General features: G+C 42.8%; 1 protein-coding gene across 1 annotated transcript in view; it reads left to right on the forward strand.

Annotated features, from left to right (window-relative positions):
• The window catches only part of LOC140346568 (zinc finger SWIM domain-containing protein 6-like), a 105,131-nt gene that overhangs the window by 53,088 nt on the left and 24,366 nt on the right, over window positions 1-27,677 (forward strand). The window contains exons 2-7 of the mRNA XM_072432697.1: window positions 4,119-4,475; window positions 7,177-7,325; window positions 11,484-11,634; window positions 23,593-23,772; window positions 25,519-25,689; window positions 27,211-27,357. Of these exons, the coding sequence (XP_072288798.1) occupies window positions 4,119-4,475; window positions 7,177-7,325; window positions 11,484-11,634; window positions 23,593-23,772; window positions 25,519-25,689; window positions 27,211-27,357 (1,155 nt within the window). The remainder of the gene's footprint in view (window positions 1-4,118; window positions 4,476-7,176; window positions 7,326-11,483; window positions 11,635-23,592; window positions 23,773-25,518; window positions 25,690-27,210; window positions 27,358-27,677) is intronic.

Raw genomic sequence — 27,677 nt, forward strand, 5'->3', positions numbered from 1 at the left:
TATAATCATGGTGTTGACGTGTTTGTATATACCTTGATTACAAACTAAAATGTCCTGGAATAGTCCTGGAAAGTGTGGGAACCAGGACTAAGTAGCCATACCACTGCACAGTAACATGCCTGAAGGCTCTAATTGGTTTTGGTTGAAAAATATGACATCATTTTGAATCACCTACATTGTTACAACACATTTCTCTATAGCAGAGTTGAGGGCAATTCAAACCCTCAACTTAAACAGCTTAAAACTATTGTCTGTTTGACTAACCTCAGCCCAATTTCTCTTCACATAAAATATTCAGCCTGACTCCCCCTCTTACCTAACACAGATGCCCCAAAAGCCTTTGATATGCACACTACAAATACACGCTTGATATCACAAGAGTGCGTGTGCTGCTCCTTTGATAAACATATTGAGGATATGTGTGCCTTTAGCCTGCTCCAGACCTCTCCTGTGCACATAAATGCATTGATGAAGCCCGCGCCGTCGCTCCATAACCACTCCCATCATTCATAAATGCATGAGCCCACGCTGCGGCACGCCCTGCTGGACACGTGCGGGGCTTTCATATGCCAATGAGTGTGGGTTTTAGCCCGGCACAGAAGACCCCGCCCTCCCTCATTCATATTCATATCCGCTGTATAATGAGGAGCCGTGCCTCCGGATCAGCCGCGGCGTGATCAAACGTAATATTCAGACAAGGGCGTGTATTATTCATGTGACGGTAATAGCTAGGTCACGGCTCACTTCTGCAAGCTACACGCTGGTCTGAGACGGTTGCAAAGTTTTATTTTATGCTCAATCGTGTTTTTTTTTTGGTTTTTTTAAGCTATGTTGTAATGTTGCTTCCTCGACGAAAAGTCATTACAAGTCTTGCATCGCTTGGCCTTTTCCTTCCCTTCCTTGTAATGTCCAGGATGTGTTCCTATGTTTCTAAAGTCCATACGATGTTGAAATATTCGTACACTAATATACCTCAACTTTGAAGCTAGCTGCTATTGTGTTTAGCCTCACGTACACTTAGTCACACATCTCTCGGTAAAACTAAACGCCAAGAGAAACGTTTGCCCAGAGTCACATTTTTAACATCATTATCTCCATTCACCGCTTTAGTCAATGAGGCGTATTGAATTTATTGCATGTATAAACGTCGGTGCTTGAACCTCGAGTGCTACGCAGCAGGTGTGTGACATCAGCAGTGCAATGACGGCAACGAATAGTGGATTTGCACTACATAACCTTATATTTATTATGTACATATCATGCGTTTATACTAAAAAGTGTTTGTATTTTTGTATAGAGTGTTTGTGGTCTGTGTTGCACCGAACCACCAGGTTAAGTTCCTATGTCTGTGAATTTTATGTTTATCGACAAATGGCAATAACTCTTTTTCTGATTCTGATTCTGTATGGGAAATGATCTTCACTGGTGCTGATAGACACTGGTTCTTTTGATGTTGCCAAAAAAGTACCCAGATAAAAATACTTGAACCAGTATTTAAGCAGTTACTCATGAATGGTCTTGACCCCGAGGAAAACCAGCTTGATTGTGTTGAAAAGTACATTATACTCTTTTGCTTATGATCAAATTTGAGTTTGATTTTGACTGCACTTTTGTTGAACGGCTTGGTCACGTTTGCATAATTTAAAGATTGGCTAATGGAAGCGTTAGCGTTTAGAATCAAATTTTCTTTCCTTCTCCCGAGATATTTATAGCTTGGTTGTTGTTGTTGTATTGTTCATTTGAATATCACAGGACTACATTCTGTTATCGGTTCTGCCTCTAATGCTGGGCATCTGGGTTCTTAACATTGACTGTAAACAATTAATTTTGTTTTATACGGCTGAACTCCACCTCAACTCTGTTCGCTCTGAATGAGATTTCTACGCTAACGTCATTTGTAAAGGGCAGATTCAATAAGTTCAATTAAATCATTCAATCTAAGTGAAAAATGTTATTGAGAACGTAGGTAGAGAGAGTGGATAAAGATATTCAGTTTATCTTGATTTTGAATTTGGGTCACCTTATGTTTTGCAGCATCTGTACTGACCGGGTTAAATTTTTATGACGGCTTTTAGACAAGGGAAAACAGGACGGCTAGAATATGCAGGAGAAATGGAGTTTGCTTTATGAGATCTGACCAGGCGCATTACATTAAGGATTTGCCCTGTTTTTGACTATAAATCGCACCTTTTTTCATAGCTTTGGCCAGGGTGCGACTTATACTTATATTTATGCTTAAATACTATACTCCGGAGCGACTTGTATGTGATATTATTTGTTATTTTTACACTTGCATCTGCATTTCATACTCCAGTGCAACTTTATATGTTTTTTTTCTTCTCTCTTATGCATTTTTTGGCTGGTGCGACTTATACTCCGGTGCCACTTATAGTCCGGAAAATACGGCATATATATTACATATAATTCAAATTGTAATTGGTGTAAAAGATGGCTTGTGTATTTAAATTACACTCTACAAGAGCCTTCTGATGATATTGAAATACATGTTTATCCATGTATTTTCCTAAACATGCAATGTAGAATCATGATCCGGGCCTTTGGATATGAACACGTTTGCAATAGCTCTGTGCATATAATGGCGCCTGTTAGCTCCCTTTTAGCTCGCTGTTAGCTCGCTGTTAGCTCACTGTTTGCTCGCTGTTTGCTCGCTTTTAGCTCGCTGTTGGCTCACTTCACTGTTGGCTCACTTCACTGTTGGCTCACTTCACTGTTGGCTCACTGTTGGCTCACTGTTGGCTCACTGTTGGCTCACTGTTGGCTCACTGTTGGCTCACTGTTGGCTCACTGTTGGCTCACTGTTAGCGCACTGTTAGCTCACTGTTAGCTCATTTAATTGCCAGCACTTCTGCCCCCGTTAGCCAATTAAAATACTACTACTCGTGGTTTTTATATGTAATTTTTAATTTTATGTTAATATTTTGTAGGCTATGCTTCGAAATTAGCATTACCATTAGCATGCCACTGAGACGCACCCACCTTTTTTTTTTATAAATGTTTATAAAGTGTCCTCTGGTAAAGTATTCACTACATTTGTAAAGTCTTTAACACATTGTCATTGACATCCACCCACAACTCGCCGCTGTGCGATCTTTGAGTATTTATTGATTTTTAGCGCAAATCTGCAAAAACCTCAGTTATAGCGGGGACGGAAGTAGCGTCGATAACCACGAGCTAGCTGAGTGCCGTTGTACACAGAGCCTATTCCAAAAAACATTTCACATGATTGTACAGTATTTTAAACCAGGAGGAGAGCATTTTACAGTAGTTACATTTTACAATGAAAATAACACGCACAGAGGTTTAGATATCACGGGGGAGGGAAAGTCATGCCCTTAAAGAGAACAGATGAAAGGAAAAACAGAAACTTGACACGTTTTCTTTGCTAAGTGTGAGAGTGTGATTTCCAACAACACCCATTCTTATTCCTTTTATTCTGTCCAGAGAACGAGCACAATTTATGCAAAAAAACAAATGTAATTATAATTTTTCTGACAAGCATTGTGATTTCAACTTGAAATGTATGTTCTAATAGTAGTATTCTGTTGAAATATGAACGCCTAAACCAGGCATGTCCAAACTAAGGCCCGGGGGCCAAATGCGGCCAGCGAACCATTTTTTGTTGGCCCTCCGGCTTCCTGCCAAGTTGGTTCAAACAACAAAAAGTAGTACTTTTTACTGTAAAATTGGAAGAATTCAAGCATTTTTATGTGATAACAACCTATTATTAATGTTCCATGTATTATTAAAGGTGTGGATGCTCATCGAATAATGCCAAATGCAACATTTTTTCACTTTCAAATTCAACATTGTCGGATTGTTTGTGGCCCTCGGTGTTTCAAAATGTGGCCCTTGGTGAAAAAAGTTTGGACACCCCTGGTCTAAACCATACAAGAATCACTATTTATATTTGTATTAGATATAAAGTACAGCGTTATCTAGTTTTTTACAGAGTTAGACAGAATACCTAGCTTTTTGCAGGGGAAATGATTGCATTTTAATGGTCGTAATCGGCAAAGAGCAAAGACTGCATTGATTTACGTTCAAACACTGTCCCAGTTTTTGCTCAAAATCCTGACCTCCCGTCCTCTTCTTCTCAGGTTTCCATCTAAGCGGCACAGTGACCGACCCGGCCACCCCCTCGTCCCCGGAGCTCGTGTGCAGCGTCAGCGTCAGCTTCGACCGGTGCAAAATCACCGCCGTGACGTGCACGTGCGGCAACAAGGACATCTTCTACTGTGCCCACGTGGTGGCGCTATCGCTTTACAGGGTACGGAAGCCCGAGCAGGTCAAGCTGCACCTGCCCATCTCGGAGACCCTGTTCCAGATGAGCCGGGACCAGCTGCAGAAGTTTGTGCAGTATTTGATCTCGGTCCACCACACTGAAGTCCTGCCAACGGCGCAAAAGTTGGCAGACGAAATCTTGTCACAGAACTCCGAGATCAACCAGGTCCATGGTGAGGACGGAGCCATTGTGTGTGTTTGTACCTGCAGAGCTGTAGACCACTGAAGTCATTCCATCCACTCATTAATTGACCAAATGACTTGACCAGACTTAGGCAAGGCAAGGCATCGTTATCTATCGAGCGCATTTCATACAAAACAGCAGCTCAATGTGTTTTACTGTTAAAAATAAAAATACAAAATGGATAAATAATACAAAATAAAATGAAATACATCATAAAAATAATGTTTTGTTTTTTTTAAGTTACAACTATTTAAAAGCATAATAAAATATAAAAGGTTTTAATCTGGGGTTTTTTTGGACTGAAAGCAGATTCCAGTGTTTAGTTGTTACCAAAGGCTCTTTCTCCGTAATGGTCCTGACTCTGGGCTCTAGCAACAATCCACTCCCTTCTGACTTCAGGTGGATCAAAATGTAATCCTGATCTGATCTCTGTATTTATAATGCTATTCGGAGACATCATTCTATTGTGAGTCAGTGCTCTGTTTAATGTTGCTTTATCTACTATTCCCCCCAGAGCTTATTGATATGGTTTCGAACCAAGTGAGTGACAAGTACAGGTATATTGTAAAAGCCGTTCTTTGGGTCAAAATTAGACCCCCTGTGTGCAGTCTGCCGTATACTTCTAAAGGCCAAATTGTCCCAGAACCAGGAAGCATGCTACTTGTCGCTGGCGTGCGCTCATAATACTGCGCCGCCAAAACTCTGTTCATGCTTCTGAAAGCTTTAAAATGTGTTCATAAACTCATTGTGGTGAATAATTAGGATGTAAAGTGAGGAACGGCTTTGGACTGCTGCAAATCGTTCAAAATGCAGCTTTTTTCTGTATTTTTAGAAAGGTAGCAACCTTTTAACCAATTGCAGTGAAGTCTAAATTTTTCAAAATCCGCATTATTTATGTCATCGGACGATAATTCAGGCTTTGTTCTATGACCACAGTGTCTTAATTTGATCTCTGGTCTGGCAGACGTCAGGGCTCTCTCAGAATGAACACCAAAGCCTCTTGTCATGGGGATTGCCTTGTTCCAAATTTTAAACCCTCTTTTCGATCTCGTCCTCCTGACATAAAACTACAGACTGAACGCAACATGTTTAGCAGGACTCTGAAACTGTGGTTCAATTTAGGCCAGGACGGCTCACATGACGTTTGAAATGTGCTTTCTGTTTCTGTTTTATGTCATTGTTAAATACATAAGAGTGGGAAACAACGTCCATGCTAGCAGCAATAATAAAACACAACACAAGATACTTCATGCTATGGTTGATATGCTTCTTTTTCTTTTAAAATATACTTACAAACTTCAGTGTAATCATTGTTTAAGAATCAAATAAACATTTAAAATGTTATCCTGTTTGCTGAACTGGCACAAAGTAAAGCTCAATGTCGCTCACGTTCACAATCCATTTTAGCTTACAGTTCTGTTGTCAAAATATTAATAAACGCAATCGACTTCTCAGCAAAAGGAAATGGAAGACTTCACCTACGTGTTGAAAATAACTTTATTCAACATCCTGACATCACACAATTTCCGCAAAGTTGCGAGTCCATAGCGTCCTCGCGATGAACGCACAACATTGACGGTGTGATGAAGGTGAAGCGTGTCGGGATCGATGTGGGTCGTTAGTGAAGTACAGAGCATATAGAGGAGACAGCAGGCCTCCAATCAACACTATAGATCCGGAGCTGCGAGGAGGCTACAGGCGGATGAAGAGGAAGTAGAGCTTTGTTAACGCTTAGCTGCGTCAATGAACCCCGTTTCAAAAAGTAGGGAAATGAACGCAAGCGTGTGCCAAATATAGAGACATGTTGTACCAGCTACAGAACGGCTGTTACCTCAAACTTCAAACGTGCACAAGGCTTTTCCTCTTTGGCTTTAAGTGTCTGCAGGTACCTGATACCAACCGGAGAATAGCCATGTGCAACAAAATGATCCAAGTTTCTGTACGTGCAGGTAGTTGTTTTGTTGTCGGCCTAAACGGAATATCTGTCAGTTCCTGGAGGCAATTTTTTATTTTTCACAGATTGGAACTGAGAAGGATATCCGAAAAGAGAGCTACAAATCTCAGTTTCAGGGCAGCCAACATGAAATTATTACAAATATCTAACTTGTATTTTATTATTATTATTATTATTATTATTATTATTATTATTATTTATATTATTAATAATATTATTATTATTATTATTATTATTATTATTATTATTAATATTATAATTGTGTTATTATAATTGTTTAATAATATCAAATTATTATTTTATATCATTAAACAATTATTTAATAATATAATCTTATTTTATTTATTTTATTTATTTTATTTATTTTATTTATTTTATTTATTTTACTTATTTTACTTATTTTACTTTGTTCATTTTAAATGAAAAAGTATGTTGTTTTGGTTCTGTCATATTTTTTTTCCCCCAACACACTTAACCGTACTATATTGTTCTAAAACTGTATCTTGACATTATTTTGCATCACGATGAGCCTGGTGGAAGAAAATACATGCTGAACCTGAACTGTATAATCACAAAAAATAGATAAAAAAATAACCTCCCACTAAGAGCGCAGTGCCTCAAATATTGTTACATCTCCTCTACCTGTGCGACTGTATATACTGATAAACCGTTCTCGTACTCCGCTAAAAGAAATAAAGTGAATAACACTGCGTGTGTGTGTGTGTGGTGTGTGCAGGGGCCCCAGACCCCACAGCGGGGGCCAGTGTGGACGATGAGAACTGCTGGCACCTGGACGAAGAGCAGGTCCAGGAACAAGTGAAGCTCTTTCTGTCCCAGGGCGGGTACCACGGCTCAGGCAAGCAGCTCAACCTCCTCTTCAGCAAGGTACGCCTAGTACTAATACTATTTAAACTACTATTTAAACGTGCTGGTGTGAGGCAGCCATGTGACACGAAAACACGAATACCACGGAGATGAATACACGAAAAGAATGATCGCTGTAGCGTTGTCAAATGGCAAAGAAATCAAACGTGATTGTGATTTTTTTACTTACCATTAGTATTATTTAGTCTTATGCGAGCTATTTTTACTTTATTTTATTATTATTTACCTTATTTTATTAATTGTTTTTTTTATCTTTATTTTAATTTTTTTTTATTTTTTTCCCCTCAATTCCCTATTAAGATATGAGAGGAGTTTTGTTATTTAAGAGTTTTTTGGTTTTGTTAAGAGTTCTTTCTATAAGTTATCTGTCCTTTCCCTCTGTATCTACTGCGTTGCAACACTGAAATTTCCCCATGTGTGGACAATAAAGGAATATCTTATCTTATTTTAAGGGAAAGGCTTCATATGCAACACCACAATGATATTTTAAAATGCTCTTATTTATTCAATAGCATGTAACACAACATAAATAATGGCCTATGACTAGTTCTGATATAGATTATAAATGATGGAGGTTATTCTGAAACTATTGTCGCACCAAGTATGAAGGTGGCGCTACAATCTTTTTAATCAGGTTAATCAGACTCGTCGTAGTAACACCGGTGACACGTCTGAGGAGGTGCAGCCCAAACTGTCGAGGTGTGATCAAAACAGGTCTGTTCGTGAGAAACCAATATATACCGTAACTATGGAGGGATCAAATGTAGTCACCTGGCAATGTTTATGAAATCAGATGGAAAATGATGGAAGTTGAAATGTCTCAAGTTCAAGCGATTTGTCAAGAAAACATTTGAAACACATGAGAATCTAGGTCAATTTGCTCATCAACTTATATTTATGCCATTTAAATGTAGCACACATATAAAGGTAAAATATCAACCACTTTATCATTTAGAGAGAAAAAGAGGAAAAAATGCTAAATAAAGTTATATTCAAGGTACAATATGTCACTTTTCTGGTAGAGGATCAGCCACCTGCTTTATTATTATATTGCATCATTGCATTGCCTGAAATGTTAATGTATCACCATGGAGACGCGCAGTCGACACCACCAGGCCAGGTTACAGGTCAACTCTCAGAATGCGTGTTTTTCCATGTATTTTGTCGTCTTTAACAGTCTTTTTTTGCTCATATTTATACACTCTAATGATCCTAGTGGGCACTATATCTTGGAGGTGCATTTCGTGAGCGTAATTGCTGCAGGAAGCCATAGAGAAGCAATCAGAGGAGAGGTGTGACTCTCACTGTGGCCTGGTATCACGGTGCCAGGGCCTGGCTAGAGCTAATGTGTTGTTTGCTATGTAAAAAGAATTATCCCAAGCAAAGCCCATTATCATCCTGCTCTGCTTTTCCACAGTCTGCAGGCTGTTAGCGGGGACCGTTTCAGCACAAACTCCCACATACCTACTGTGTACATTAGCGAACGCAGCTAACACACCCACTGTTCGTTTACCGCACAGCTGCTGCTAAACACAATGTATACAATACTTACCGTAAGTCTAAAAATGTAGCTTCAGATGATTAAAAGTGTTGTTTTGATTTAAAAATACTTGTGTTTACCAGGACTGTCATGGCAACCACGATATTGCCAGTGATCACTAAAACCTTGAAAGGGCTCAACTTTTACATTTTTCGCGCACATGCCCAGCGTAATTTAACTGTTTAATGATGAATTATTTCATGTTTTCGCACCATCTGCTTTTTAAGAATCCTTTCCCTGTGTTCTGAGTCTGGAGCAGACGGGAGTTTTGCCTTGGCTTTAAATGAATCCCTCAATGAGTCAATAACTACACAGACGTAACAGCACGTGAGCAGGACTGAGGATTCTGCACAAACAGCACAAAGTTTTACAATATTGAACCAAACAAAGCAAAATGTATCAGCTTCTGATAAAGAAGAACTGAAGGTCCAGAGTTTCCCTCATGTCCAGCTGAAAACACACAACACGCTGTGTGTGAATCCACCTAAAGCCAAACTTACATGATCAAACCTGTAATCCTCCTTCCTCCTCTTCCTCCTCGTCCTCTTCCTCCTCGTCCTCCTCTTCCTCCTCCCCCTCTTCTTCCTCTTCTTCCTCCTCTTCCGCCTCCTCTTCCTCATCTTCCTCCTCTTCTCTTCTTCTTCCTTCCCCTCTTCCTCCTCCTCTTCCGCCCCCTCTTCCTCATCTTCCTCATCTTCTCTTCCTCCTCCTCCTCTTCCTTATCTTCCTCATCTTCCTCCTCTTCTTCCTCCCCCTCTTCGTCCTCCTCTTCCGCCTCCTCTTCCGCCTCCTCTTCCGCCTCCTCCTCCTCTTCCTCCCCCCCTCTTCCTCCTCCTCTTCCTCCTCTTCTCTTCTCCTCTTCCTCCTCCTCCTCTTCCCCCCCTCTTCCGCCTCCTCTTCATCTTCCTCCTCTTCTTCTTCCTCCCCCTCTTCCGCCTCCTCCTTCACCTCCTCCTCCTCCTCCTCCTCGGTCCAGGTAAAAGTGTAAACCACAAGTAAATGTGGCGTGGTTAAAACAGTGAGAAGAAGCAGCCAAACAGAGGCCGCTTAAAGTTCAGCCAAAGCGAAAACACGATCCAATCTGCCATAATCGTCCTCCTCCCTCCATAAACGTGGAGTAAAATCATAAGCTGTAACTGGTGCTGTATATGCAGGAAACAAAAGTCAAACTTAACCTGAGAATCAGCCGTGAGCTGACGCCAAGCGCTTTTCAAGATGCCTTTTTCACATACTATTGGCCATTAATGTACACACGCTTACTGACACTAAGGCCTGCAGGTATTTTTGTTGCTATGATACAAGTACAGCCTCAATTTACATGCATTATTATGGGGCTATGGACCACACTGAGGTGCTGAGGCACGCAAAGTTACTGTAATGGAAATTGTTTAACCGCAACAGCCCGAGTGTTCACTTTCTCATGTGCTTTTAACGTGCCACTCTACAATAATGTAACCATCAATGCGGTTATCAAATTGTTTTAACTCGGGGGCATAAAGTTCATTGTTTTGTTGTAAATGACTTGAATGAAGAATAGTGAGTGATCAGTCAAAAGCTACTATCAAATAAAAATTAACATTCATTTTAAAATGTAAACAAAGTAAAAAATATACTGTAATCCATAATCCAATTAAATATTATTGGTGTTATATAACAATACAAAAATTAGATCATTATTGCACAAAAGTAGAACTAAGGGACCACATCTGCATGTTAGAATTGACCACAGTCTCAGCGCTCAGATCTTTTTGTTCATTCAACTCAGAACCTAAAGGAGACTTAATATCAGGGTCAGAGCTGTTTTCCATTCACTTTAACTGCCTTGAAGTTGTATTTCGAGTGGTGCATGTTTGAGTCATCTTTATTCTCCTGTACTCGATGCAACATTGTTCTCTCCACACTGCTCTGTAATGTACTTCAATCTCCCATCACTTTTTCCTAAAACCGTGATAGACGAAGGATTCAGCAGTGTCACATCGTCATTTTTGGCACAAATGACAAATGACACCACACCACTTGTGCTTGTCACTGTGAACTGCATCCATAGCCGAGCGACACTTTGGTTCACAGCGATGTACTGTAAAGGGGCAGGCATACAGCAATTTAAAATACCCACAATACACTGTAAGATAAGGATCCACTTATGTCATGGATTATAACTGGATTATGTAATGGATTATAACTTTATTGTGTTTTTCTAAATTTAGAGCATTCGTTTTGTAGGTTCAATATGATTAGTTCCATAGTTTCAAAAATGTACCATATTTTCCGCACTATAAGGCGCACTTAAAAGCCTTTATAATCCAGTGCGCCTTATATATGGATCAATTTTGGTTGTGCTTACTGACCTCGAAGCAATTTTGTGTGGCACACGTTTTGTTTTGCTTTATGCGCCTTATGTATGAAAAATTATCTCAAAAAGACCATTCATCGACAGTGCGCCTCATAATCCAGTGCGCCTTATAGTGCGGAAAATACGGTACACAAATATATATAAATAAGCTATATAAATGCACTGTAATGATCATTTTTTATAGTCTTATCCTTACTGTGCTCGCGTGTATATGAGGTGACGCTCCTGTCTCACTGCCCCGGTCTCTTTCTCCCGTCCTGTGCAGGTGAGGGAGATGCTGAAGATGCGCGACTCGAACGGGGCGCGGATGTTAACACTGATCACGGAGCAGTTCATGGCAGACCCTCGGCTCGCCCTGTGGAGGCAACAAGGCACCACCATGACCGACAAGTACAGGCAGCTGTGGGACGAGCTGGGTGAGTGTGTGAGAAGGGCCCCGCGCCGTCCGGACAGGTCTCGTTATGCGGACACGTAATGCTACCAGATTAGCAATGGACGTGTTGAAACTAAGATAATCAACTACACTTAAAGGCGTGCTATCTGGTTTTACCTCCGCAAAACTAAATCTGTGAAACTTGTCCTTAGCGCTCCCTTTGGCACATTGTTAATATTCACGTGGATTCAGTGTTTAAATGACTTTTCTCTGACGGTGAAGTGAAACAGAGCTGACTTCAGCTTTTACCTCCAGGTTGACAAGAATAAAGTAATGTATTATTAGATGCAGACTGCTCACAGCATTCTCATTTTTGTCACAGATTGCTGTTTTTACAAGATAATCTTTGGTGGAATACTGTACACAAAATGGCTCATTTACAATGAAAAAAGCCGTGTCTTTAACTTGCTAACACTTTCACACTGACCACATCAAAATGGTGGCTAAACCAGAACTAAGCCCAGAACTTGACCTGGACTCGACTCAACTCAAACCCGGACCAAACCACCTAAGGATGAACATGTTTAACCTTTGTGGCAGCATTAGAGTTTGAGAGAACATTGAAATATAAACTTTTGTGCTTATTGTCCTGCATTTGAGTGCTCAGAACTGTACCTGCCTCTTCCAACCACTCTTTTGTACTTACTTGTGATTATTCCAAAAAGTCAGGTCGGTTCATACCTTCATGTAGGGTTCAACAACAACAACAAACCTCAATCAAAACCTGCTTGACGTTTTCGGTTCTGGAGGTTTGAACAGAATGTCAATTGACCAGTTTCTATCAATATTGCAGTTCACAATGAACAAAATGTAAACTAATAATCTTCTCATGTTATGGTTTAATACCAAAATAAAAGTCTTATTTAACAGTATAAAGTGTACCGCGGTTCTGTTATGGCTGCGTGGCACACGTTTGGTGCTTCACAGTCTCGGTGGGAGTGGCAGCTCCGGCACATCCAGCGTCTTTGTGATTCTCGCCGCATCACGCCTCGTCTCAACCACAAATATTATGGCATCACTATTTGGATTACAGGGCCCACCACCAATACTCGCACTCTCAGCAAATATGAACAGAGGCAGCTGCGAACATGGCTTCTGTTGTCTCTTTAACTTTGATCTGCTCAAAACACAACGTCTAATTCCGCTGTAAAATAGGAACAGTGCAACAATGCAATCTAAATTATGGTGACTAATTGACTACTAACTATTATAACAACTACAGTATTTTCCAGACTATAAGTCACACCTTTTTTCATAGTTTTGGCCGTGTAGTTGTCACTCTTTTCATCTAATAAATTCCCCCCAAAAATGTGACTTATACTCCAAGTGCGACTTATATATCTTTTTTTCTTTTCCATTATGCATTTTTTTGCCTGGTGCGGCTTATACTCCGGAGTGATTTATAATCTGGAAAATATGGTATAATAAAATCTGAATAGAAAGAGTTGAAAAAAAATACCATAACATTTCTTTTTACTTATTTTCTGTTATTTTTTTCTATTTTATGGTGCAATTTATTGTATATAAAGTGGATTTTTAAAAAGTTGGATAATGGTTCATATCCATCAAAACTGTAAAATGTAAAGATGATTATGAGAAATTGGGAGGAAAAAAGGAATATAATTATGAAGAAGCAGCAACTAGAAAACTATCTGAAATATTGGGTGTAAATTGGGATTTTCTTCTGATATGAAACGTAGCTGTTGAGTATCGCAATATCAACATCAGTCCGATATTTGAGAACCACCTCCTCATCAACGCGGGGAAGACCAAGGAGATGGTGGAGGACTTCCGCAGACGCCACCCCACTGCCCCCTCACCAGTGAACATCCAGGGACGGGACATTGAGAGAGTGGACTCATACAAGTACCTGGGTGTTCATCTGAACCACAAACTGGACTGGACTCACAACACAGACGCACTGTACAGGAAGAGCCAGAGTCGGCTCTACCTCCTGAGGAGACTCAGGTCTTTTGGAGTGACAGGGCCACTCCTGAAGACCTTCTATGACTCTGTGGTGGCATCAGCTCCTGTAGGTGTGGCCTGCTGGAGCAGCAGCATCACAGAGAGGGAGAGGAAGAGGCTGGACAGAGTCATCAAGAAGTCCAGCTCCGTCCTGGGCTGTGCTCTGGACTCGGTGCAGGAGGTGGGGGACAAGAGGGTCCTGGCTAGATTCACATCTGTGCTGGACCATGAGTGTCACCCCCTGCAGGACACTCTGTCCACTCTGGAGAGCAGCTTCAGTGAGAGACTGATCCACCCTCGCTGTGTGAAGGAGACGTTTCACAGGTCTTTCCTTCTGCTGCTGTCAGACTTTATAACAAACACTGTTAGTCCTGAACATGTGTCATTCATCTTCATAATCATGTGCAATACTGTCATGATCATGTGCAATACTGTCATGATCATGTGCAATATTGTCTTACGTGCAATACTGTCTTACTCATGTGCAATACTGTCATGCAATACTGTCTTACTCATGTGCAATACTGTCATACTCATGTGCAATACTGTCTTACTCATGTGCAATACTGTCTTACTCATGTGCAATACTGTCATACTCATGTGCAACACTGGCATCATCATGTGCAACACTGGCATCATCATGTGCAACACTGGCATCATCATGTGCAACACTGTCATGATCATGTGCAACACTGTCTTACTCATGTGCATTACTGTCATAACCATGTGCAATACTGTCTTACTCATGTGCAATACTGTCATACTCATGTGCAACACTGGCATCATCATGTGCAACACTGTCTTACTCATGTGCAACACTGTCTTACTCATGTGCAATACTGTCTTACTCATGTGCAATACTGTCATACTCATGTGCAACACTGGCATCATCATGTGCAACACTGTCTTACTCATGTGCAACACTGTTTTACTCATGTGCAACACTGTCTTACTCATGTGCAATACTGTCTTACTCATGTGCAATACTGTCTTACTCATGTGCAACACTGTCTTACTCATGTGCAACACTGTCTTACTCATGTGCAATACTGTCATAACCATGTGCAATACTGTCTTACTCATGTGCAACACTGTCTTACTCATGTGCAACACTGTCTTACTCATGTGCAATACTGTCTTACTCATGTGCAATACTGTCTTACTCATGTGCAATACTGTCTTACTCATGTGCAATACTGTCTTACTCATGTGCAACACTGTCTTACTCATGTGCAATACTGTCTTACTCATGTGCAATACTGTCTTACTCATGTGCAATACTGTCTTACTCATGTGCAATACTGTCTTACTCATGTGCAATACTGTCTTACTCATGTGCAACACTGTCTTACTCATGTGCAACACTGTCTTACTCATGTGCAATACTGTCATAACCATGTGCAATACTGACATCATCTGCAATACTGTCAATCATGTGCAATACTGTGACAATGTCAATCATCCTCCTGCAATATTATCTGTCCATATAACAGCTGTAAATAAGAGTGTTAAGATTGTTATTATTTTTATTAAGAGTAAGAGGTTTTTCTACAAGAGTGTTTTTACAAGTGCCTGTTTTTTATTTACTTCTGTACCTACTCTGTGTTGCAACACTGGAATGTCCCCATTGTGGAACAAATAAAGGCTTATCTTTTATGTGAGTACACTTTTTGAAGCGATAATTTCACTCCACACATCTTTAGTCAAACTGTCAAAATAAAAATGCATCATTGAAAAAACAATCCTAAATCAAGGTTCATTTTAATAAGGAAATTAGGAAATAAGGAACAATAATAAAAACATTAAATTCCTGTCAGACTGGGCGAAACTTTGTGTCTATATTGATACTTTAGTGATGTATTGTGCAGCCCTACACGTCCTTAAGTCTCATTTTTAGCCGCTTCATTGTACGACGTAAACGGCATTTTCCGGAATAAAAATGGTGTACAGCCCCATCACATTTACCCCAGACGCTGCTGCTGTCGCCCTGTCCCATAAAGTCTCACCTTTCCTCGTCCTCTGAAGCAGCAGGACGAACCATCACAGCGCGGACATGTCTTCTCCTTTGTACTTTACCGTTGTCGATGAGTTTTGTACTTTTATTTCCCCCTTCTCTCTCTCTCTCTCTCTCTCTCTCTCTCTTTGCTCTCCTTCCGCACTTGTCCAGGACAGCGATCTCATCTGTTTCGATCCCGCGTCCTTCTTTTTTGAGGAAGGCGGGGCTCTGACCGCGCGCCCGCCTTTGAAGTCCACACTTCAAACCCTTTTCCTCGCCGAGTCCTTATCGCTCCCCTGATGTGTGCTGAACGCTGCCTCTGGGCTCCTCTCCTCCCCTCTTTTCTCTTACTCTTTCCATCTTTTGTCTCTGCTCCTTTCTCTCCCTCTCTCTCTCTTTTTCTCCCTCTCTCTCTTCTCCTCTCATCTGTCCACTGCACTTCCTTCCTCTCACCTCGTTCACTTCCTTTCTCCTCTCCCTTTCTCTCTCTCTCCCCTCTTCCCTTTACCTTTTTCTATATGCATGTTGTTTCCTCGCTTCTTTTCTCTTACTCTTTCCATCTTTTGTCTCTGCTCCTTTCTCTCACCTCTCCCTTTAATATCTCCCTCCATTTGCAGTCACTCTCTCCCTCTCTCTCTTGAGCTCTCTTCACTCTATCCTGCTCACTTTCCCCACTGTGTCTCTCTCTCTCTCTTGTCTTCCTGGGTTTGTGTTTTTTTTCTCCCTCTCTCTCTCCCCCTCTCTTTTCCTCTCATTTGTCCACTGCACTTTCTTCCTCTCTCCTCCTTCCCTCCCTTTCCCCCTCCTCTTGCTTTCTCCTCTCCTTTTACTTGCCTCTCTCCCTCATTTTTCTCCATCTCTCTTCCTGTCCCACAATTGTCTCATCTGTCCACTGCACTTCCTTCCTCTCTCCTCCTTCCCTTTTCCTCTCCCTTACTCTCTCTCTCGCCCCTCTTTCCTTTACCTTTCTCTATATTTATGTTGTTTGTCTCCCTTTGTTTGCATTTGCTCTCTTATCCTTTTTTCGCTCTACTCCACCTGTCTCCTCTAGCCATAATTTGTCTCCTGCACCCCCCTCTCTCTCTCTTTCTCTCTCTGTCTCTTCTCCTTTCCCTCTCCTCTCTTTCTTTATCTCACTCGCTCCACCTTTCTCTCCAACCTCTCACTTTGCTTTCCCTCCATCTTCTCTCGCTCCCCCTCTTTCTTTATCTCAGTCTCTCTTCTCTCTTTCTTTATCTCACTCTCCCTTTTCGCACTCTCTTTATCTCACTCTCTCTTCTCTCTTTCTTTATCTCACTCTTTTCTCTCTGTCTATCTCTCTTTCTCACTTTCTCTTCTCTTGCTCTCCCTCTTCTGTCCCGCTCTCTCTCTCTCTCTCTGTCTATCTTACTCTCTCTCTTTCTTTATCTCCCTCTCTCCTCTTGCTCTCCCTCTTCTGTCCCTCTATCTTTATCTCACTCTCTCTTCTCCTGCTCCCCCTCTTCAGTCTCTCTCTCTCTCTCTCTCTCTCTCTCTCTCTCTCTCTCTCTTTATCTCCCTCTCTCCTCTTGCTCTCCCTCTTCAGTCCCTCTCTCTTTATACCCCTCTCCTCTTGCTCTCCCTCTTCAGTCCCTCTCTCTTTATCCCCCTCTCTCTTCTCCTGCTCTCCCTCTTCAGTCCCTCTCTCTCTCTCTCTCTCTATCTCTCTCTATCTTACTCTCTCTTTATCTCCCTCTCTCCTCTTGCTCTCCCTCTTCAGTCCCTCTCTCTTTATCCCCCTCTCTCTTCTCCTGCTCCCCCTCTTCAGTCTCTCTCTCTCTCTCTCTCTTTATCTCCCTCTCTCCTCTTGCTCTTCCTCTTCAGTCCCTCTCTCTTTATACCCCTCTCTCTTCTCCTGCTCCCCCTCTTCAGTCTCTCTCTCTCTCTCTCTCTTTATCTCCCTCTCTCCTCTTGCGCTCCCTCTTCAGTCCCTCTCTCTTTATCCCCCTCTCTCTCCTCTTGCTCTCCCTCTTCAGTCCCTCTCTCTTTATCCCCCTCTCTCTTCTCCTGCTCTCCCTCTTCAGTCCCTCTCTCTTTATCCCCCTCTCTCTTCTCCTGCTCTCCCTCTTCAGTCCCTCTCTCTTTATCCCCCTCTCTCTTCTCCTGCTCTCCCTCTTCAGTCCCTCTCTCTCTCTATCTTACTCTCTCTCTCCTTATCCCCCCCTCTCTCTCCCTCTCTCTTCTCCTTGTCCCTCTCGCTCTCTTCAAAGAACGTTAATTGATTCTTTTCTTCCTCTTACTTTTAAACAAGCACACACAGATGTTATCCTTTTAGTCCACCAGTGATTCATCGTCCCAAAGTTGGCCCTCTGCATCCGCACGTCTCGCTCGCGTTCTGGCGCCGCGAGACGACTGTACGGATACAGTAAAGTAGGACACGCGCTCGCTGCTTAACACATGTAAACAAACGAGCGAAACACGGAGGCTGGTGTTCAGAGCGATACCGAGAGTGCGTTTTAGACCGGCGAGGACGATGCATATTTAATGTCACCAGCTTACTTGTTTGTCGGTTGTTTCAGTGCATTAAATATTCAGGAGGAAAAGGCTACGAGGTGTAAAAGCCGAGTTGGGAATGCAGTTTTGAGTTCTGTTTTTGTCTGCTAACGAGACAAAAATACAACAGTTTAACTTGACCACATTTCTAATGTCAGATCAGTGTTGGTCTTTAGTTAATTCAATGTGAAAATACACAGGATTGATTTAAATGTAAGACACATTTTCCTACGCGGAAAAGTACTGCCGTTGTACTTTCTATAAACACATATTTTTGGAGCATATTTATCTTGATATTTTTTGGGAGGATTATCCAGATAGGCCATATTATAGCAGTCCGTCAGAAATGTGCCAAGATATGCCTGTAAATGTCATGGTCGAGGCCGAAAAGTCACACAAAGCAGGAATGGACTATAAAAGGAAGCTCAAAAGTGCAGAAACATCACTTTATACCTTTTATTTAGAATATTATACTGCTTTATACTTTTTTAGGGCTATAGGGCTCCTATATACTGGCCATTCCACTATTAAATTAACCATTACCGTACCTTTTACGTTTACCGTATTTTCCGGACTATAAATCGCTCCGGAGTATAAGTCACATTTTTTGGGGGAAATGTCTTTGATAAAATCCAAGACTAAGAACAGGCATTTCATCTTAAAATGCACTTTAAAATAATAACAGATTAGAGAACATGGTGAATAGGTGTACGTATGCTAACGCTAACTCCTTCAGCTACATGACGTATGCTAACGCTAACACCTTCAGCTACATGAGGCACAGACAGAACTGTGGTAAGTGTCTGGTATGTTAACGTAACATATTAACAGTTATTCAGATATCTATAGCATAAAGAACATGCTAACAAGTTTACCAAAGCATCAGTTTTACCCCAAATCACTAAATCCATTCAATTCTTCTTCCTCTGTGTCACTTCTAAACAACTCCACAAACTCCAGAGGAAGAGGAAGTGCAGATTCTTCTTCTGCGTCGCTCAGAGCCTAGAGCGCCCTCTTGTGGTTGTCAGTGTGACACATATAAGTCGCTCCGGAGTATAAGTCGCACCCCAGCCAAAACTATGAAAAAAGCTATTTATAATCCAGGAATTACAATATTTGCTTGAAAATGTATCAATGTAAAATAGAAAATCTGGCTAGTTAGTTAATATAATAACCACTAGTCGACTACTAAAATAATTGCAATAGACTTTAATTTACTTTAGTCTCGATATTCTTATTTTGTATGTCTCCGAAACAAACGATCGCAACGTTACAAATATTTTGTCCCATGTCGACGGTTCCCTAGCTAAACCTATTGTTAAACACGGTACAGTAGACCACGTGACTCCCGCGTGGGCGTGAACCTTCAATGACTAAGCTCCATACTGAGTTTACATATCTGCAACAGTCTTGAAGGCAAAAATCCCTCAACGCGCTCTTTCTCTTCCCCTGGAGACCAAAGCACTTTTCATATTCTGTTTGTTCCAATTTACTCCAAAATGATGTGTGCGCAGTCGGCGTAGCCTCGGGACTAGTTAACTTCTCTGTTTTCGTAGTCTGGTTTTCTAGTGCAAGATGGCAGCCGCATGCGAAATGTGCAGCGCCGGGGAAAGTGTTGCGAATCCATCTCCTCTTGCCCTCCGGCGTCAGCGCTCACCAGAGGACTGTATTTAGGACTTAGTCAAATCTCAGAGGACAAAGACATCTCCAGTACATGACTCAGTGCTGCTGATGTTGTACACGGCGGGGCGGGGCGGGGCGGGTATGGTGCGCACTTATTGAATCGTGATAATAGCTCATAATAACTCTGCTGGATAAGGCATAGAAGGATGTGCACCTATATTGCATTGTTTTGAATAAGAGAGCTTAAGTAAGAGTGATTTTTGAGATTAGATTGGCAGCAGTCTTTGCAGAAGTCTAAACTAGTGGTGTGCCAAAATGTCAAAATATTGATATTTCGTGATACTAAATTTGGTGATACAGTATCGATATCGTGGGCTGCTGTATCGATATATCGCCACGAGTCACTTTAGGAATAGTTTCCCAAATTATTTTGTGACAGCGCCACAATTAGGTTGCTTGTTTAAAGAAAGAAACCTCTGACACTTTGACTGTTTAGATGATGGTGTATTTCATTTTGAGTTTGCGCAGGTCGTATTTAAAAACAAAGGAAAATGTTGTTTCACCAGGTTCTTTGAATAATTGTGATGTATCGTAGCATATCACGAGAGATATATCGATTATCACATGTATCGCAAAATCTGGATATTACCGTATAGTGAGCCGTGTATCGTGTATCGAATCATGAGGGACCCAGTGATTCTCAGCCCTAGTCCAAGCTGAACTTTCTTCCTATCTAAATTAATTGCAAATTCATTTAGATTAAGCTTGCACCTGTAATTAAAAAAAAGAAAACGCTATACAATTAAAATGTAAATTGTTTTGCTCGTTTCGGGACCAGAACAAAATTCAATCTAACTTTATGTACAGTTGCAAGGAAATACTTATGGTTTAAGGCTGCTTTATTTCTTTACTGAACTATTTACAATGTATAAACTAAATGAAATGTAGTTAGGTATGTAGTAAGTAATGTTTTCAGATTAATAATACTGTAGTGAAATGCAAATAACAATAAGGGAAAATGGAGACTAGATCCAAGGAACGTGCTGGAATAGAACCGTTAAAGAATATTAAGCTGTTTTAATTGAATTCTGTGGCGATGTAGATAACTTTGGATTGTATTTTTGATGTGTGATGTACTTGTGTTTGTGCAGGCGCTCTCTGATGTGTGATGTACTTGTGTTTGTGCAGGCGCTCTCTGATGTGTGATGTACTTGTGTTTGTGCAGGCGCTCTCTGATGTGTGATGTACTTGTGTTTGTGCAGGCGCTCTCTGATGTGTGATGTACTTGTGTTTGTGCAGGCGCTCTCTGATGTGTGATGTACTTGTGTTTGTGCAGGCGCTCTGATGTGTGATGTACTTGTGTTTGTACAGGCGCTCTCTGATGTGTGGTGTACTTGTGTTTGTGCAGGCGCTCTCTGATGTGTGATGTACTTGTGTTTGTGCAGGCGCTCTCTGATGTGTGATGTACTTGTGTTTGTACAGGCGCTCTCTGATGTGTGGTGTACTTGTGTTTGTGCAGGCGCTCTCTGATGTGTGATGTACTTGTGTTTGTGCAGGCGCTCTCTGATGTGTGATGTACTTGTGTTTGTGCAGGCGCTCTCTGATGTGTGATGTACTTGTGTTTGTGCAGGCGCTCTGATGTGTGATGTACTTGTGTTTGTGCAGGCGCTCTCTGATGTGTGATGTTCTTGTGTTTGTGCAGGCGCTCTCTGATGTGTGATGTACTTGTGTTTGTGCAGGCGCTCTCTGATGTGTGATGTACTTGTGTTTGTGCAGGCGCTCTCTGATGTGTGATGTACTTGTGTTTGTGCAGGCGCTCTCTGATGTGTGATGTACTTGTGTTTGTGCAGGCGCTCTCTGATGTGTGATGTACTTGTGTTTGTGCAGGCGCTCTCTGATGTGTGATGTTCTTGTGTTTGTGCAGGCGCTCTCTGATGTGTGATGTTCTTGTGTTTGTGCAGGCGCTCTCTGATGTGTGATGTACTTGTGTTTGTGCAGGCGCTCTCTGATGTGTGATGTTCTTGTGTTTGTGCAGGCGCTCTCTGATGTGTGATGTTCTTGTGTTTGTGCAGGCGCTCTCTGATGTGTGATGTACTTGTGTTTGTGCAGGCGCTCTCTGATGTGTGATGTTCTTGTGTTTGTGCAGGCGCTCTCTGATGTGTGATGTACTTGTGTTTGTGCAGGCGCTCTCTGATGTGTGGTGTACTTGTGTTTGTGCAGGCGCTCTCTGATGTGTGATGTACTTGTGTTTGTGCAGGCGCTCTGTGATGTGTGATGTACTTGTGTTTGTGCAGGCGCTCTCTGATGTGTGATGTACTTGTGTTTGTGCAGGCGCTCTCTGATGTGTGATGTACTTGTGTTTGTGCAGGCGCTCTCTGATGTGTGATGTACTTGTGTTTGTGCAGGCGCTCTCTGATGTGTGATGTACTTGTGTTTGTGCAGGCGCTCTCTGATGTGTGATGTTCTTGTGTTTGTGCAGGCGCTCTCTGACGTGTGATGTTCTTGTGTTTGTGCAGGCGCTCTGTGATGTGTGATGTACTTGTGTTTGTGCAGGCGCTCTGTGATGTGTGATGTACTTGTGTTTGTGCAGGCGCTCTCTGATGTGTGATGTTCTTGTGTTTGTGCAGGCGCTCTCTGATGTTTGATGTACTTGTGTTTGTGCAGGCGCTCTCTGATGTGTGATGTACTTGTGTTTGTGCAGGCGCTCTCTGATGTGTGATGTTCTTGTGTTTGTGCAGGCGCTCTGATGTGTGATGTACTTGTGTTTGTGCAGGCGCTCTCTGATGTGTGATGTACTTGTGTTTGTGCAGGCGCTCTCTGATGTGTGATGTACTTGTGTTTGTGCAGGCGCTCTCTGATGTGTGATGTACTTGTGTTTGTGCAGGCGCTCTCTGATGTGTGATGTTCTTGTGTTTGTGCAGGCGCTCTCTGATGTGTGGTGTACTTGTGTTTGTGCAGGCGCTCTCTGATGTGTGATGTTCTTGTGTTTGTGCAGGCGCTCTCTGATGTGTGATGTTCTTGTGTTTGTGCAGGCGCTCTCTGATGTGTGATGTACTTGTGTTTGTGCAGGCGCTCTCTGATGTGTGATGTACTTGTGTTTGTGCAGGCGCTCTCTGATGTGTGGTGTACTTGTGTTTGTGCAGGCGCTCTCTGATGTGTGATGTTCTTGTGTTTGTGCAGGCGCTCTCTGATGTGTGATGTTCTTGTGTTTGTGCAGGCGCTCTCTGATGTGTGATGTACTTGTGTTTGTGCAGGCGCTCTCTGATGTGTGATGTACTTGTGTTTGTGCAGGCGCTCTCTGATGTGTGATGTACTTGTGTTTGTGCAGGCGCTCTCTGATGTGTGATGTACTTGTGTTTGTGCAGGCGCTCTCTGATGTGTGATGTACTTGTGTTTGTGCAGGCGCTCTCTGATGTGTGATGTTCTTGTGTTTGTGCAGGCGCTCTCTGATGTGTGATGTACTTGTGTTTGTGCAGGCGCTCTCTGATGTGTGATGTACTTGTGTTTGTGCAGGCGCTCTCTGATGTGTGATGTACTTGTGTTTGTGCAGGCGCTCTCTGATGTGTGATGTACTTGTGTTTGTGCAGGCGCTCTCTGATGTGTGATGTACTTGTGTTTGTGCAGGCGCTCTCTGATGTGTGATGTACTTGTGTTTGTGCAGGCGCTCTCTGATGTGTGATGTACTTGTGTTTGTGCAGGCGCTCTCTGATGTGTGATGTACTTGTGTTTGTGCAGGCGCTCTGTGATGTGTGATGTACTTGTGTTTGTGCAGGCGCTCTCTGATGTGTGATGTACTTGTGTTTGTGCAGGCGCTCTCTGATGTGTGATGTACTTGTGTTTGTGCAGGCGCTCTGTGGATGTGCATCGTGCTGAACCCTCACTGTAAACCCGAGCAGAAGACCTCGTGGCTGCGGCAGCTGCGCAGATGGAACAGTGTGGACGTCTGCCCCTGGGAGGACGGTAACCACGGCAACGATCTGCCCAACCTTACCCACTCGCTGCCTCAGGGTGCCCATGGCAACCAAGGTCAGTGATTGACAGCTTTGTACATGTGTCAATAACACGTTTTGTTCCCAGTGGTGCAGATGTACTTTAGATCACAACATTCAATAGAATTATAATGTTTTATAGAAATAGGGGCAGGTCAAAGTGTTAATTTGGTTTTCGTAGTTTGCAGAATTTGGTTGAAAAGGGGGTTCATGGGCTGAATCATTAATATAGTATATGCTCATATTGTGGATTATATTTTTGGATATCCATATGTTTCAAAATTATTAAAATATTTTTTTTGCATGATCTTGATAGCAATATTCAGACAATATTTTAACAATGCATCAGGAATGTGCCTTTAAATGTGAGGTTCTAGAGTCGCACACAGTGAGTGGATGTGCACAACCTGCCCCACATGTGCACAACCTGCCCCACATGTGCACAACCTGCCCCACATGTGCACAACCTGCCCCACATGTGCACAACCTGCCCCACATGTGCACAACCTGCCCCACATATGCACAACCTGTCCCACATGTGCACAACCTGTCCCACATGTGCACAACCTGTCCCACATGTGCACAACCTGCCCCACATATGCACAACCTGTCCCACATGTGCACAACCTGTCCCACATGTGCACAACCTGTCCCACATGTGCACAACCTGTCCCACATGTGCACAACCTGTCCCACATGTGCACAACCTGCCCCACATGAGCCTGAAGTGGTGAAGCATCAGTTTGTATTGTATCAGTGGAAAAGGAACAGAACAGAAAGAGGCTGGCAGCGCCGCTCCTGTGGAAACGAACGCTGCCAATGTCCGAGACGACAGTTATGTTTGTATTGAATCGTTCGTAATGTTAATCGCCAGCAACAACACGTTCTGAAGAGGCACTAAAACACTTGAAAGACTCACTAATGGCCGTACGTGCGAAATACCACCTGCTTTCAATGGTAGAAAATTAATTTAAGGCTCCCTCTAACTGTAAAAATAATTGCTTAGGCCATATTGGCGAGACTGGTAGAGAAACACATTTTGACATCTCAAGCGATAAGAACACAATATAAAAGGTGCTTTCTAAACACAAAGCTGTACAACCCACAATTAAAACTGATTTAATTGTTGACCAATTTATTATCTGTTTGAATAGATATTTCGATTGCACTATTGCTTAAGTACTCATTTGTATGACATAAATGCTAGATCCTAAAATTCAGCTTATTATCAAGATTTATCAAGATTTATGTTAATTTGAACAATCCATTTTTTTGCACATTTGGCATTTTAAGCATTTTAACCTTTTTTTGAATGAAATATTACTTCTATGTTTGTACACTCTCACACTCTTAACTGTTTAATCAAACTCAGTAAATTCACTGGTGCTTTTAGACATTTCAAAAGCTTGCACTGACGATGAGAAAATCCACTAGTCCTTTCAACTTTCCGAATCTATTGTGAGAAAATAATTCACCTTATCTCACTCTTCTGACAGAGTATAAGTTGAAGTTTGTGCCCATTTTTGTCCCATGTCGATGGCCCAAACGTCTGCTTCTTCAGTTTAATGTAGAGCTAAAACACGCCAAAGCTGCTCCACCCAACAAAACCTTTCCCTCGTCCGTGATTGGCCGCCACAAACACCTGACGAACAAGTCCTCTTTAGACCTGATCCAGCTTAATACTTTCTCTAATTGTCCGTCCCCCGGGGCCCCGATAATCCACCGTAATCCACTTACCTCATTTTACCTCATCTCTGGTTTAACGCCGGCCTGTGCCCCCCAGAGATGCGCTCCCACCGGACCGTCTTCACCCGGGCCATCGAAGCCTGCGACCTTCACTGGCAGGACCGACATCTGCAGCACATCATCGCCAGCGACCTGTACGCCAACTACTGCTACCACGACAACCAAGAGGGCTCGCTGTTTGACGCACGCGGCTGGCCACTGTGGCACGGTAAGGACCGCGGGGGGCGCCGCAGAGACGCACTGGGACAGTCGTACAGTGTCGTCGTTTATGTAGAAGAAGACGTGTTGTGCTTTATAGTGTGGAGTTATGGTCTTTATAGTTATGTCTGATTTGTCCCTTTATGGGAACAAGACAAAGAGAGAAGAGAAAGAAGTACAGAGCGATGGGCGTGTACGAGGAAGGGGAGTTTTCAGATCCACGGGCCTCAAATGCAGGAGAATAAAGATGATAAAACATGCATGAATTAAACTGTATTAAATGTAAATGTAACATTAAATTAATGACAAAACGAATGGATGCGGCTGGCGGAGACTAGATCCAAGCTCCCAATTTAGATTGTACAGTTCATATGTATGAATGGCATTGGTGGGAATTTTTTTTATTTCTACTCTGGCACCAGCAGGAGGCCGGTCCCTGAGCTCCATGTTTAGTCCTGACTCTGGCACCAGCAGGAGGCCGGTCTCTGAGCTCCATGTTTAGTCCTGACTCTGGCACCAGCAGGAGGCCGGTCCCTGAGCTCCATGTTTAGTCCTGACTCTAGCACCAGCAGGAGGCCGGTCCCTGAGCTCCATGTTTAGTCCTGACTCTGGCACCAGCAGGAGGCCGGTCCCTGAGGTCCATGTTTAGTCCTGACTCTGGCACCAGCAGGAGGCCGGTCTCTGAGCTCCATGTTTAGTCCTGACTCTGGCACCAGCAGGAGGCCGGTCCCTGAGGTCCATGTTTAGTCCTGACTCTGGCACCAGCAGGAGGCCGGTCCCTGAGGTCCATGTTTAGCCCTGACTCTGGCACCAGCAGGAGGCCGGTCCCTGAGGTCCATGTTTAGTCCTGACTCTGGCACCAGCAGGAGGCCTGTCCCTGAGGTCCATGTTTAGTCCTGACTCTGGCACCAGCAGGAGGCCGGTCCCTGAGGTCCATGTTTAGTCCTGACTCTGGCACCAGCATGAGGCCGGTCCCTGAGGTCCATGTTTAGTCCTGACTCTGGCACCAGCAGGAGGCCGGTCCCTGAGGTCCATGTTTAGTCCTGACTCTGGCACCAGCATGAGGCCGGTCCCTGAGGTCCATGTTTAGTCCTGACTCTGGCACCAGCAGGAGGCCGGTCCCCGAGGTCCATGTTTAGTCCTGACTCTGGCACCAGCAGGAGGCCGGTCCCTGAGGTCCATGTTTAGTCCTGACTCTGGCACCAGCAGGAGGCCTGTCCCTGAGCTCCTTGTGTATTTATGATATGTATTTAGCCATGGAGAGAATTTTACACGCACAAAGTTCATTTAAAGTTTATTTTCTTAGCAGGACAAGTTGTCAACTTAAACAAAAGTACCGGAGAGTAAAGATAAGTGTTTGATTAAGGTTGACTAAAATAATAAAGATGGTGTCAATATTAACACTGGGACATCAGTTCTTAAAGCTCCACCAATCGAGTATTTGGTGAGTGTTGTATTTGGAGACTTGCTGATCCTGAATATCTGCATTAGTGGACTTAGAGTGGAGATTAACTTGTGTTTGTGTGTGCAGAGCATGTGCCCACGGCCTGTGCCCGAGTGGATGCCCTGCGTTCCCACGGTTACCCCCGGGAGGCGCTCCGGCTGGCCATCGCGGTTGTCAACACACTGCGAAGACAACAGCAGAGGCAGCTCGACCACTTCCGCCGTCACAAGAAAGGTAAGACCCGTCTGCAGCTTCACTTTATGGCACCAGCTTTGGAAAGGTTAGAAATATTAAGCTTAGGTATCAAATAAAACATATGTCTTAAACTAAGAGAGTGTTCACACTTACACACATGGCATCAACACTGGGAGTATTCAGGACAGGACCAAACTAAGTCTACTCCTGTCAGTTTCATCAAGTGCTTATTATTTGTATTTCATTTCACTTCGACAATTAAGTGTCTGCAATTGGCACAAACACTTCTCTAATCCAATAAACGAGCACACATCACTCACTGGTTTATCTTCACAGCATTAGCTTCCAATTAAATGTGT

This window comes from Eucyclogobius newberryi, unplaced genomic scaffold, assembly GCF_026437365.1.
Source record: "Eucyclogobius newberryi isolate DKJ021-1_F unplaced genomic scaffold, fEucNew1.0.hap1 SCAF_6, whole genome shotgun sequence".
Lineage (NCBI taxonomy): Eukaryota > Metazoa > Chordata > Actinopteri > Gobiiformes > Gobiidae > Eucyclogobius > Eucyclogobius newberryi.